General features: G+C 40.0%; 1 protein-coding gene across 1 annotated transcript in view; it reads right to left on the minus strand.

Moving 5' to 3' along the window:
• LOC140493484 (plakophilin-3-like) overlaps positions 1–13,172 on the minus strand; it is a 52,821-nt gene extending 39,649 nt beyond the window's left edge. Inside the window, exons 1-5 of the mRNA XM_072591970.1 lie at positions 12,805–13,172; positions 6,722–6,807; positions 3,934–4,733; positions 2,041–2,164; positions 722–926 (exon numbers count right to left, since the gene is read on the minus strand). Coding sequence (XP_072448071.1) covers positions 722–926; positions 2,041–2,164; positions 3,934–4,733; positions 6,722–6,807; positions 12,805–13,000 — 1,411 coding nt within the window. The 5' untranslated portion in view covers positions 13,001–13,172. The remainder of the gene's footprint in view (positions 1–721; positions 927–2,040; positions 2,165–3,933; positions 4,734–6,721; positions 6,808–12,804) is intronic.
• Between the last annotated feature and the right edge of the window lie 279 nt (positions 13,173–13,451).

Genomic DNA, 13,451 nt, shown 5'->3' on the forward strand with positions numbered 1-13,451 from the left:
GAAGTAGTTGTTGAAGATGAACTTACAGTGAATGTCAGCAGGGACAGCAACAGCAACAGATTGGAGATGGTGGCGGTGCTGGGAGTTGGTGGGGGGGGTGGGGGGGGAGTGGGGGGAAGAGTGCTTATTATGGTGTGGTTACACATTACAGACTAGGGGATGACAGGTTTTGACACACAGAACTGTAAACTAAATAAAGCGCACAATTTATCCATATAAAATACAAGGTTTAAAAGGAAAGCACTCAGAAGAGGTTATCTTGTCATTTTCAGCATTCCCAGTTTATATTCCTGAAGTCAAAAAAAATATGGTACATAACACATAAACCGCAATAAATTAGGCTGGCTTACAGGTTTACAAATTGGCACAGCAGGACCACGAGATAACATGCAAATTTAATTACTAGTTAATTAATGTGACTGCAATTTTGATTAATGACTCTAGCATCACAGCCAGAAAAAAAATACATGAAATAGGAAGTTTTTTTTTAAATAAAGCTATTTTTCAATCCTATCTAATGATATCTGAAGATGGGTAAAGAGTAAATACCCAAATAAATTTAATGTCCTTCCAAGTAGGTTCGTTCAGACCTGTGATGAGTTTAGATGGAAATACAAATTTGTACTTTGGTCTTTGTTGCCGTATACTCAACAAGTTACCATACCATCACTCACAGGCTCAAGGACCGAACTAATTTATAAAAGGGTGGAATTACACTTACCGGTGATGTTGGCCTTCAGTTCTTCATCGATGCTTTTGATTGCCTGCATCATCTTGGGGATTCCATTCTGCTTGACCAGCTCCTGTTTGTTTGTAGTGTTGTTATAGATCAGGTTGCGCATTGCTGCTGTCGCACTCTGTTGCACTTCCAACGCATCGTGATTGAATAGGTTCGCAAGCTTCGAGATGGCCTTCAAATTATAAGCCTAATAAGGGAAAACTATCCAATGTTAGCACTTGTAATAACGGGCTTGGTCATTACAACCCTCTAACTCGCCTTTACCAACTAAAGGGCTTGAGAAAAGTCTTATTGGACTCAAAATGTTAAGTCTGTTTCTCTCCCTGAAGATGCTGTCAGAGCTGCTGAGTTGCTTTTGTTTTTATTTAAGCTTTGGTAACATTCTGCCATAGACCTATAACAATAAGCAATGTTCTAACCTGTCTGCTAATTTTTCTGGGCACTGAGGTCTTCTAGCCTGGCTCTGAATATCAGATGATTAAGACCAAAGGCAGTCAGTCAGGATCAGCAAAAATCACAGCATAAAGTTGGGCTTCCTTTGACAAAAAAGGTTTAGCTAAGAACTTTGGACAGACTCCGAAATTTAGGAGATGCTGCAGGAGATAAAGATTATTTTGTTTCGTAAAGCATGACTTATTAGCATGGAGGTGTGACGTTTTCATTATTTTACATTACGTTTCTATACTATAATAATAATGTTGTTCTGCAAGTTCATTTGTAACGAAACTTAACCAACTTATATCTGGACATGTCTTGCCAGGTAGTTTCTCAACACACCTTTGAGGTTTGGTGGGGTATATGTTTGCAAATAGTTGCAAATAGCCTGTTCAAATAACAAGGGGATATGTGAATGTTACACCCAACAATTCATTCCCATATACTGTCTCTAATAAAGCAACATATCACAAGGGTTTTCACAGAAGCATTATCAAATATATCCTGATACTGAGCCTCACTGGAGATATTTGGGAAGATAGTTAAAAGCTTGATCAGAGAGGTAGATTTAAAAGGAATATCTTTAAGAAGCAAGGTGAATTGCAGAAGTTCAGGGACGAATCCCAGAGCTTAGGGCCTTGGCAGCTGATGACTTATGGTGGAGTAATTCAAAATCAAGGATGTGCAAGAGGCTAGAATAGCACTCACACAGATAACACAAGTGACATATTGCTACATGTAACAGAATGTCTACAGCATTACTTCAATTTAAAAGAATTTCAGAATAAAAAGAGTTATAAGCGACAGGAACTTAAAGGAAAATACTCAAAGTATTTCACTGATTCGCCATAGTCACCAACGCTTACTTGCTCTTTAGCACCCGCATCATGGTAGCATTCATGTTGGATATATCCAGCTCCAATCACTTGATTCTTAACGTCAGGAGAGCTCAGAAGGTTGACAGCAGTCGGCAGGTCCAAACCATCGGATCTAGAGAGAACGATATTGAATTCAGGTTTCTCAACACATCTGCCGAAACATATTAGCGGCAAACCAAGGAGTTACGGGCTAGATTTTGAAAGGTTGCGCTTGAGCTGTGCGGAATGTGATACTGGGCGTCAATGGTTGTAGAAAACTTTCAACTCATTAAAATAAAAAGCGGATGGGAAAATTCCGAGAGGTGGATTGTCTACATTTCCAAGCTGGGGCGCTAGGCAAGTAGACCCGGAAGCAAGAGTGCAAAGTTCAAACATTCCATAACTTACAAAACTACCTATAATAACTGAGGAAGCCGGACTGGAAAGGAACATCACTTACTGTAGAATGTACAAAGGCTAGTCCCGGCCTGGGACAGATGGTTCTTGCACACCTATCACTGGGTATTTTCCTAACCAACCTGTTCAGCGATGTTATTTGAACACCTCTGGAGTAGGTGGAAATTGAACCCAAGTCTCCTGTCCCAGAGGCCTGGACTCTACCACTGTGCTACAAGAACAAATACAGTGTGTGGCAAGAATGGAAAGTGAAATCTGCCATGCATTCACTGGGATTTGAACCTGCACTTCCTGCGTGGCCTCCCAGTGCAAGTCCAAACGATGCGGGTTACAAAGCTATTTTTCGTGGAGGGGATCATAGCAAAGCTAGATTCTCTCCTCACGGAGCATTCACACAAGAGTGCTTTCTCCCAGAGAATGTCTACCAGTCATGGCCCTTTCATAGGCTATGGGTGACGTGGCTAATTGCAGGTCTCCAAAAAAAAAGTTTGCTCAGCACAGCTCAATTAAATTCAAGACTGACCAGCTTGCTATGTAACTGAGCAGTTAAATAAGTTGTTTTATTAATGACCATTCAGTTTTAGAGAGTCAAATGGCCTCTCTGTGTTGTGACTTTGTGGGTGTGCTGTAATGGCATCATTAACTCAAAAATGGCTTTACGAGGTAGATGGCATCACAATACGTTGGGATTCGGAAACACATGAAATTAAATACAATCCCTTTCTTCTCGGTGAATAACACTCTTGAAAATTCTGAACAATCTGAATGCGTTCTCTCGCATCCTAATTCTAACACCCTATTCCTCTTATTGGTTTCACAGTAGATACATTGTTAGCACAGTACTAAGTAATTTGTTCATGTTTCTTGTCCAACTTTATGAACACTTTGGAAAGAAGATTTCCAGATCCATTTGTTCCTTCAAGGCTTTTTTTCCCCCGTTTTTGTCCCCCCCAAAAAATTACAAAGGTCTTTGTTCTAAGAAATGATTTATTGTGCTTCATTTTTTTAAAAAATATTTTTACTGAGGACTAGCATCTAGGCTTGTTAAAATCAGGGAATACTCTGACTGTATTAAGAAGAATTTAAACATTCAGTGATAAAAGTAACAGTGACATTGATTGGACTGCGAAATCAATCAAATAAAAAAGCTTTGATAGGGCCACTTAAAAAAGAACTAAAATCCCCAAAATGTCATGCAAGCAACCTAAAAGCTTTAAAAGCTCTATTTATAGAATCTGGGAAATTCTAAATAATAGATTCCCCTCCCAATTTACAACTAATGGGCCAACTAGAAATTTGTTCTGATGAAACAATATCAATCTCTAAAATCGAGTCTTTCTCTCCCTCTCTCTAGAGATTCTATCCAGAGTTTTTCTGAGTTTCTTGCGAGTCAACAACAAAGATTAAAAATGCCCTACTCACATACAAAGTGAATCGAAAACCTTGCTAATACAGCTTCGCTTACAAGGTCAATTGCAGACTTACTGCGTCAGCTGCGCCATTTGAAATCCATCAAGCCTCGTCGCTTCTAACTCTTGCGCTTGGAGGTCTCCCAATTCCCGCATACTGCCCTCCAATCTGCCCAAACTGCGAAGCGATGGAGCGTGTGTCATTTGCACTGTTGAGTAGGAACCTGAAGCGGTTCTTCCTCGAGCTACTTTGCTGCTTTGCTGGACTCTCTGCAAGGTGCGCTGAGCTGGGGGTCTGATTTGTCGACGGTCAGACATCTCCTCCATCCCTTCCACTGCGTAACCAGCCATACCAACTGATCCACTTAAGGATCTGGGCAGGCTCATGTTACCCATTTGCTTGACTGGAGATTTACTGGTCGCGTAGCTCATATTGTAGGTGTTGGTGCTATAGCTATTGCGGCCACGTGAGGATGAATAGCCATTATCAACCTGATCTGACATCATGCTGGTCTCTCCATTGTCTACTCTTTGGTAAATGGCCTGTCCATTCATTTGTGCTCCAGACCAAGACTTCTTCCTCATGATCTCAGCATGTTTACCAGGCAGCTGCATTGAGTGTAGTGACAAGTTGTCAATGTCCTGCTGATCCATTAGCCCTTGGTTGACATATCTGTACGTTGTGGACTGATGGAAGGACTGTGGTCTTGAAGACGTCTGATGAATTGAAATGGGTCTGTAGTGAGAGATCATCTCCTCCCTTTGCCTAACATATTGATCTCCTGTGGTTGCCCCTTTGAAGGAGTAATCCCCCATGGCTGAACGAGACGACCAGTTTCGACTCGTCCCCTGTTTGTACATCGATGGCTTGGCAGTCTGGGGGAGAAAACCAATAACTCTGAAACCTATTAAGCACAGCACCATGAAAGCAAACTCGAAAGAGTTCAATTATGAAGTCTAGATGTTTAATTCGTTCCTCAACTCCACTTACTTCAACTGCTCAACATAAGTACTGAATCACGTAGGGCTTTGGTTTTACAGTTGTTGGCAAATCTATGAAGTTAGAAGCAATTTTTCAGCCAGTGAATGTTGGCAACTACTTGACTGCAGTATGCACCACAGTACTGCCCTGTCCTATTCTCCGCCAGTGGTCCACCTGCACAATATCAGGACCACTGACTAGCAATTGTATCTCATTTGTTAAGCACAAAAACATGCTCTTTGGTTCACATTTACACCAAGTAGTTCTCTATAAAATAATCTCACTCATTCACTTGTCTGCCACATCCTTCAATATTTCCCTTTTCCAACAAGCAACTTAATTCCCTTTTTCTAAAAAACACAATAGTTTGAGGCAGAGGATGTACATGGAAGATGGTTCGAATTGTAAAGAAACTTTCCAAATCTCTAATTTTGAGATTATTTGTCATAAATTTGCCACCAACCAGTAAGATCAATCTATCATGGGTCTTTACAATGACAACTAGTTTATTGTTTATTTTTCCCAGCCTCTGGGGAAAAAAAAAAGTAGTTACTCTTCAGATTGTCTTCAGAACTGTCAACTTTAATCCCTGGCAAAAGCTCAATGGATTTGAGTTTATATTCTTCCCATATTTAGTGTACAGAAATCACAAGCTTTTGTGCAGATCACCAAACTGTACCTTTAGTCAAGGAGCAATAGTTCCAGAAAGATTTTCTCATTGTCAAGCCATATATGAAAACATTAGTTACTCCAGCTTTTGATTTCCGAATCAGTGCACTCTGAGCATTGTTCCTTGCTGCAAGTGACTAATCAACAAACATAGGAACAGGACAAAGTTCCTTGAAATCATTCAACTAGATCATGGTTGATCTTCACTTCATTTCAATACATTTCAAATTCATTTTCAAACTTCTGAAAATAGGTGCAGAAATCTCTTACATCCATAACTGTTCTGACATTTTGGAATCCATAGCATATTAAAATGCTGCAATGTTCTGCAACGAACACTAACTCTACTCTTTATTAAGCTCAAATCCAAAAATACAAATTAGACTTCAAACATTTTTTGGGGCACAAAGTATTTCCTATTATGTAAACGTGTTGATTGCAAATAGAGTCGGAGTCGAACAGCATGGAAACAGACCCTTTGGTCCAACTCATCCATGGCAACCAGATTTCCTAAATAAATCTAGTCCCATTTACCAATAATTGGCCCATATCCCTCTCAACCCTTCCTATTCATATATACCCATCCAGGTACCTTTTAAATGTTGTAATTGTACCAGCCTCCACCACTTCCTCCGGCAGCTCATTCCAGCCACACACCACCCTCCGCATGAAAAAGTTGCCTCTTAAGTCCCTTTTAAATGTTTCCCTTCTCACCTTAAACTTACGCCCTCTAGTTTCGGACTCCCACACCCTGGGAAAAGGACCTTGACTATTCACTCTAACAATGCCCCTCATTTATTAAATAAACCTCTATAAGGTTAGCCCTCAGCCTCCAACACTCCACAGAAAACAACCCAGCCTATTCAGCCTCTCCCTACAGCTCAAACCCTCAAACCCTGGCAACATCCTTGTAAATTTGCATTATACAAAAATGCTGTAATTCCTGATGGGACTGCAGTGTCTGGTCTCCAAATGATTGAAGGGCAATGTTTGGAATCATGGCTTTTATTGCCATGGATATTTTTTGCTGCAGGAAATAAAACCCTACCAAAATGAGGAAGCAATAACATGACTGCTACCTCCGCCCCCCACAACCCCCACGAAGGAACATTAGACCCACATAATGGCTCAGTTGCGATCCTAGTCATGTTTGAGCTGTTTGTGAAACTATAGCAGCAGAGATAAACTACACCACTGGGGGCCGTATACTCACAGAGTACTTTCTCTCAGTTACAAAGGCTTGAGACTTGGAGGCGAAGCTTGGCATAGTTGCCACTGGATATCTCATTCCAAAAGAATCTGTGGTAACACACAAAAAGGGAAAATTCTTAATTACATTAAGAAAACATTCCTTCCCAATTTCTCATCCCTTGCTGGGTTATTAATATGATTATCAAGTGAAGGCGCCGGGTACTTGGCTGAAATAACCACTCTTCAACAAAAGCGATCAGACACTGAGGCCAATGACTTGCACAACGATCCCAATCTCCTGCTGAAAAACTTTAGCAGGAATGATCTAAACAGCTGTTGCATAACATCTATAAACTCCTGACAGGAGATCAGGACAGTGCATAGAAATTCAAGATATTATCTAATTTGCCTGTGCCGAGATGATATGACACAGGCCTGGAGCAGGTGGGATCTAGCTCAGAAGTAGGGACACTACCACCATACCACAAGTATCTGAACGTCTGTGGACCATTCTACAACAAGCAGCATCTCAGTAGATGCTAAGACTGTCCTTGCCCATAACGACATGCATTGCATCAACTAGAAGCACAACGCCTGAATCTTATGTTTTCTTTCCTCACCTTAGGGCAGGACACTCACCCGACATTCGCTAATTGCAACACAGATCAGATTTCCAAACCATGGATCCTCTTGTCTATACGTCAACCCCTTCAACACCAATTTATGGAATTTCAAAACCAATTACTGCTCACTCAGTATCTCTTCCATACCATGCTGTTCCAAAATTAAAGATTACAACAGAACAAAAAAAATCAAAAAGTAGTTACAATGAGTATTAAACATTTACAAAATTTAGTCGCAGTCTACATCAAACCAACCTAACTTTAATGTGTCTACATCCATGCTAAGTGCATGGAAATATTTACATAAGGGAATGCAATTATGATTACCATTACAAAAAGCTGTAGCAATCTTATAAATGAATCAAAGCACGGCAGGGATTATTGTTCAGTTTGTGCCTTCCTAATCTGGCAGCCTCAGGACTGGGCCTTGCTAGAAACAGGTGGTCACATTTCAGGGTCAACAATGGAGTTTTAAAAACAATCCCATTCTCTTATTCTGCTTCTCTTCACTGAACAGGCTGACTCGGACAACAGCATTCCCGTTAAGAGAGTTTCTGGGGACACTCAAAGTACTTGGAGTTAGAGCAGTTGGACAGGCACTTTGTACAAGGGCTAGGATCACCTGCCTGTTCTTCTTGCTTGAACCAAACTTGCAACCTGGTGTTTGTCTTTCTTTAGCAAGTCTCCCTTGCATCATATGCACAGATCTGACCTCTTTCTCAGAAAGAGATCTTCTTTGCTCCAATACATATATCAGATCTGTGGCCAACTAAATATATTTATTGATGAAGTTTTTGTACTGCAACTTTGGTTTTACCATGAATGTCTCTTCATTTTTATTTCACCCTGAATATCATTGGCACAAACTCTTCATCAGTTAGTTGATTCACAATTGGTGCATCTTTGTCAACACTCATCCAGACCTGCAAGCTTTCCTTTCTCAAGTCTTTAGTCGCCTCAAGCACCGCAGGGGATCGACATATTTTCGGCATTATCTAGCAATTCAAGAATACTAATGTTTGTCTTGAGCCTGTCTGAGGTCCATTTCCTATGGACGGGTTGGACCAAAGGGTCTGTTTGCATGCTGCATATCTCTATGAAAGCTGGTCACAGATTGTGCTATATATTCTACAGAGTGGACAGAGCTACGTTTTCCAGGAATGAGGTAGTAAACAAACCATTACTCGGAGGTTAAATTATTTCCAAAATACTAATCAAGGACTTTTTGACAGTAATTGTCGATAACAAATGCCCAAAAATAGTTCAGCATCTAAATATCATCTTTGTTGCACTGCAAAATGCGTCTTCTTCAGAAAATGTGGAATAATAATGGTGCAGATCACAGGGAGTGCTGGATTAGAAAAGTACACCTTGTACTGACATGCAGACAAACTAAACCTTAGTTTCATTATTAGATTGGAAATGATGCTCAAGTACAAACTAAAAGAAAAAAAAATGTCAGAGGCAACAAGTGTGAAACTGTTGTTGCATTTCTATAGCTTGACCTCATCTACACCAATGAGTCTTACTACAGTTTGAACTAAACTCCAACCAACTGAGCTTAACATTACTAAATTTTAAAAGTACACTCTGTTGTGGCACTCCCATGGAAACTCAAACATCATAGTAGATTTTTTTTTAAAAAAGATGATTCAACAAATATTCGTGAAATGGTTCAGTCGCCTGTCCAATTTATTAAACTGCGATCTGGAGCATGGCTGGAAAAAGTGTCTTTCTTATTTGCTGCCTACTCTATCCATCAAATTAAATTTAGTGCCACCGTTGCGCAAATTCCCAGAGCTAAACTATGAGCTCTTTCTTTTCTTTTCCAAAGCAAGTACTGTAGATTGTTGGAGGAAGGGTAGCGAGAACAGTTTAGATTTGCCAGAGATACGTTAGAATTGGAATTAGAAAGCATTTAAATATAACAGGGATTGAGAGAGGAGAAATTGTGCATAATCCACAGTATTACACCCAAAGGAGGAAAATATAGAGCAAAGATTGAGCAAGAATGAAAGCTAAACTGAATACATGGATCATATATGAGATGGCAAGATTTCTCTTGTACTTTTTGACTAGAAATTCAAGTGGGATAGGGAACAGTATCGATATTCTTGATAAATCTGAGTTTTATAGTGACTTACGAGCTACTGAAATTAACAGTTATTTTTACTAGCTTCAGCACAAATAGCAATCTTATATGATCAATAAAAAGTAATTTGTTTTATTCGTATTTGGAATATGGATATCGCTGACAAGGACACCATTTGTGATCTGTCCCAAGTTGCCTTTGAATCGATTGGCTTTCCAGGTTTTTAAGAGTTGCTCTGGGTCAGGAGTCACATATAGGCTAGATTCCCTCCTCCAAACGACATTACTGAACTAGATGAGTTTTCACAACAAATAGACGGTGGTTACATGGTCACCATTGGTTAACTAAACATTAACTTGTACTCACGAGAAGAAACTGAACAGTGCAACTTCGAAATTGCAAAATGCATTTTAACATTAGAAAGTACTGAAATTTCACAGGAATTCACACTGTGACCATGGACTTTGATTCAAAAGTTCAATCAACCACTGTGTCAAAACACTAAGCTATGAGAAACATTCTTCTATTGCTGCTACAGAAAGCATCTTTTGCTTCAAAGTTGCAGTTCGAACTCAGCTTGGAGAGAACTGTTCTCATATTTCCTTTTTGAAAGTCATGAATAATGGAGATATAAACCTTGTAATAAGAAAAGGACAATAAGGTAATGAAGGCCATACAAAGCGCTGATGTATTTGAGACAGATCTTGAACTGCTAACTAAGGATCTGAGAACAGTTGCAGTGAGTGAAGCCAAACTGGAGTCGCTACACAACAAAACAATCTGAATGAGGCAGCTAAAAGTTCAGCAGGCATTGTTGGTTAGGGAACTAATTTAAAGCTATTAAGTGTGGAATGTTTCTTCAAGTATTAACACCTCAGATATTCAGGAACTGTCTTCTAATGAACTGTAATAAAATATTTTTCAAATAATGTGGAAGGAGTGGTAATGTGAGAGCTCATTGTTTAGCATTGGGAATTTGCGCAATGGGGGCACTAAATTTAATTTGATGGATAGAGTAGGCAGCAAGTAAGCAAGACACTTTGTCCAACCATGTTCCAGATTGCAGTTAATAAATTGCAGTTAACAAATTGCAGTTAATAAGTTTTTTTAGATTAGATTAGATTAGATTACTTACAGTGTGGAAACAGGCCCTTCGGCCCAACAAGTCCACACCGCCCTGCCGAAGCGTAACCCACCCATACCCCTAGATCTACATCTACCCCTTACATAACACTACGGGCAATTTAGCATGGCCAATTCACCTGACCTGCACATCTTTGGAGTGTGGGAGGAAACCGGAGCACCCGGAGGAAACCCACGCAGACACGGGGAGAACGTGCAAACTCCACACAATCAGTCGCCTGAGGCGGGAATTGAACCCAGGTCTCTGGCGCTGTGAGGCAGCAGTGCTAACCACTGTGCCACTGTGCCGCCCACAAGTTAATTAATAAATTGAACCATTTCATGAATATTTGTCTCTTATTCAATAGAAATAAAATAGAGCTAGACATTTTATTCAGAATGCGAGATTCTAAAACTTGAACTCTGAATATCACAGGCCCCTTGACATTAAGACTGCCGAAAAAGATGCCACAGTTTTTGGAAGCGACAGAAAATTTAGAGAACACCAGCAATATTACACCATTAGTAGAATAATCCCTGATAGAGATATTAACACACTCTACCCTAGGAGAGTGCTCTGAAAAAAATCTCACCTCCACAAACCAAACTTTCTGATACTTTGAGTTCTCAAGTAATTTGTTTTTGTTTCGAAAAGTTAATTACTATATTCTTCTTAGTATCTCCAACATATTTTAAAGGAAACTGGAGAGGTGAGTGTTGCATCACAACCAGAACAGCACACCAGTCTTCACATGAAGAAAACAAATGGTTATATCATGAAAACTTTAGAGATTCTGACAGGAACTGAATAATGAGGTTACACAAACAATGCATGAAAAGCCATCTAATTATTGATTCCACATGAGTTTTGAGAAAAATCTTTTCCCATACTTTATACATAAATGCGTCAAAAACTTTAAAATTTTAGGAGCTTCAAATTACATCATAAAGTTACAGCAAATCTCAAGCGTATGGGATTCATCAGAATTCCAAAATGTTCTTTGACAAATGGCATGTTATACAATTTTCAACACTTAAATGGCTTACCGCAAGTTTAATTTTGCATGGTTGAGATTGTAATAGGTATTTAAGGTCTCCAGCACGAACTGGAGAGAATGAAAATTTCATGGCCAGGAGCATAACCTTGACATGGTAGCTATCGTTTGATCACATATTTAATTATTTTAATATTTGATGTCAGTTGTTGATCGAGACAATTCATAAGTTCCTCTCTGACTATAATGAAACAGCCCTCACTGTTCTCTTCCAGCTCTTCGTTTCTATTCATTCATAAGTTGAAACATGCCTCACACCATAAAGTAGAATTGCTCTGCATTTTTCCAACTATAATTTCAAATTGAGTTTACACCATCTGCAGTCATTGTTTTTACCTCTGTCAAGAAAAGGTCAAGGCAGTTGCTCCCTCTGCAGAAGTGACAGAAAATTTACAGGGACCTATTGTTTTCATCATTATAAAAGGAGATTAACAAAACTGACCAAAGAAAATTAATCTATTGAATTAACAAATATAAAAATGTCTAAGGGGCAGTTTCTGTTTGAGAAAGAACTAGTGAACAAGGTTAGACAAACGTGACTGATCTATATAAATGAGGACTCAAGTTTAGCAGCTCCTATTCAGTTCTGCAATGTTCTTCCACATATGTAAAGTAAATGGGGTCCATACAGTGGTTATCATGCAGAAGTTAGAAAGCAGTTCAGATCATATGAAAAGTAGAAAGAAAATTGAATGTAGTTACCATATGAATTTCAAACAGAGTATCTAGAACAAGTAGTTACGACTAAATGTTTGCCAACAAAAGGTTAAGGTGGACAACCTGCAAGTGACACCTCTGTGTACAAGATGAGATCTGCCCACAATCCTGAACTTTACACAGCGAGGCACACCCAAAATTTCCCTGCAGTCAGTATACAGATCATGCACGGTTTGAGGGGATTTACGGAGCTCGGTTTCAGATAAAAGAGAGAGTAATCCCTTGGGACATAATGTGTTAATATATTTCTTGAAAAAAAAATTAAACCCAGAGATTCAAATATTCTCTACAACTCAGTACGTGTAAGTAAGGACACACATTGCAAATGTAACACCATCGGAGCATCAAACTCTTTTTTTAAGACCATGACTGGAAAAACATCTAAAAGTATCTAAGGGTGACAGCGGAGAAAGATGCCAATCACAAGTTTTATTTTTGCAAACAATTAAACACGCACACAAAAGCAGAGAGAGAGAGAAAGAGAGTGTGTGTTTACCTCCACAGACTGAGCTGGCCCGGCTACTGCTGCTACTCTTGAGCATAGTGCGGACCTGCTCCTGGACCCTCATGCTCTTCTGCTGGGAGCCGTCCCTGTGGTCGAGCTGGGTGTCCGAGGGCATGGCCAAGGTGGACACCGGGGCGTCCGTGGGCAAGGCCGACTTGAGGAAATAACTCTCCTGCGTCATGTTCATCTTCACAACGTACTCCTGCTTCTTCGTTAAACTCTCAGAAGTGAGCTAGAGAGGTGTGTGTGTGTTAAATTAGTCCATGCAATCCGAAAGTAAGATTCTCCCTCACCTACACACTCACTCCTCCCCCAGCGAGTCGCTCTCACTCTGTCACTCGGCAACTCTTCGTGGGGCGAGGCCAAAGTGACATCAGGAAAAGGGAAAAAAAAAGGGCTGGAGCAAACCCGCCCTAACCCCACCTTCCTCAGGTGAGTCACTCTCAGCCTTGCTGGGGAAGGTACTCGTAGTGGCCTCTTCACATTCAATGCGTTAGGCTTTTTTTTTGCTTTTAAAAAAAGACCTTACATGGAATGTGTAATGTAATGGAATGCAATGGTCAGACTCTTATTGCCCATCCCTTGGACCGGGTGGTTTGCTTGTGAGGAGAGTCATCATAGTTTGATGGGAGACTACG

This window comes from Chiloscyllium punctatum, chromosome 22 (assembly GCF_047496795.1).
Source record: "Chiloscyllium punctatum isolate Juve2018m chromosome 22, sChiPun1.3, whole genome shotgun sequence".
NCBI classification, from domain to species: Eukaryota; Metazoa; Chordata; class Chondrichthyes; order Orectolobiformes; family Hemiscylliidae; genus Chiloscyllium; species Chiloscyllium punctatum.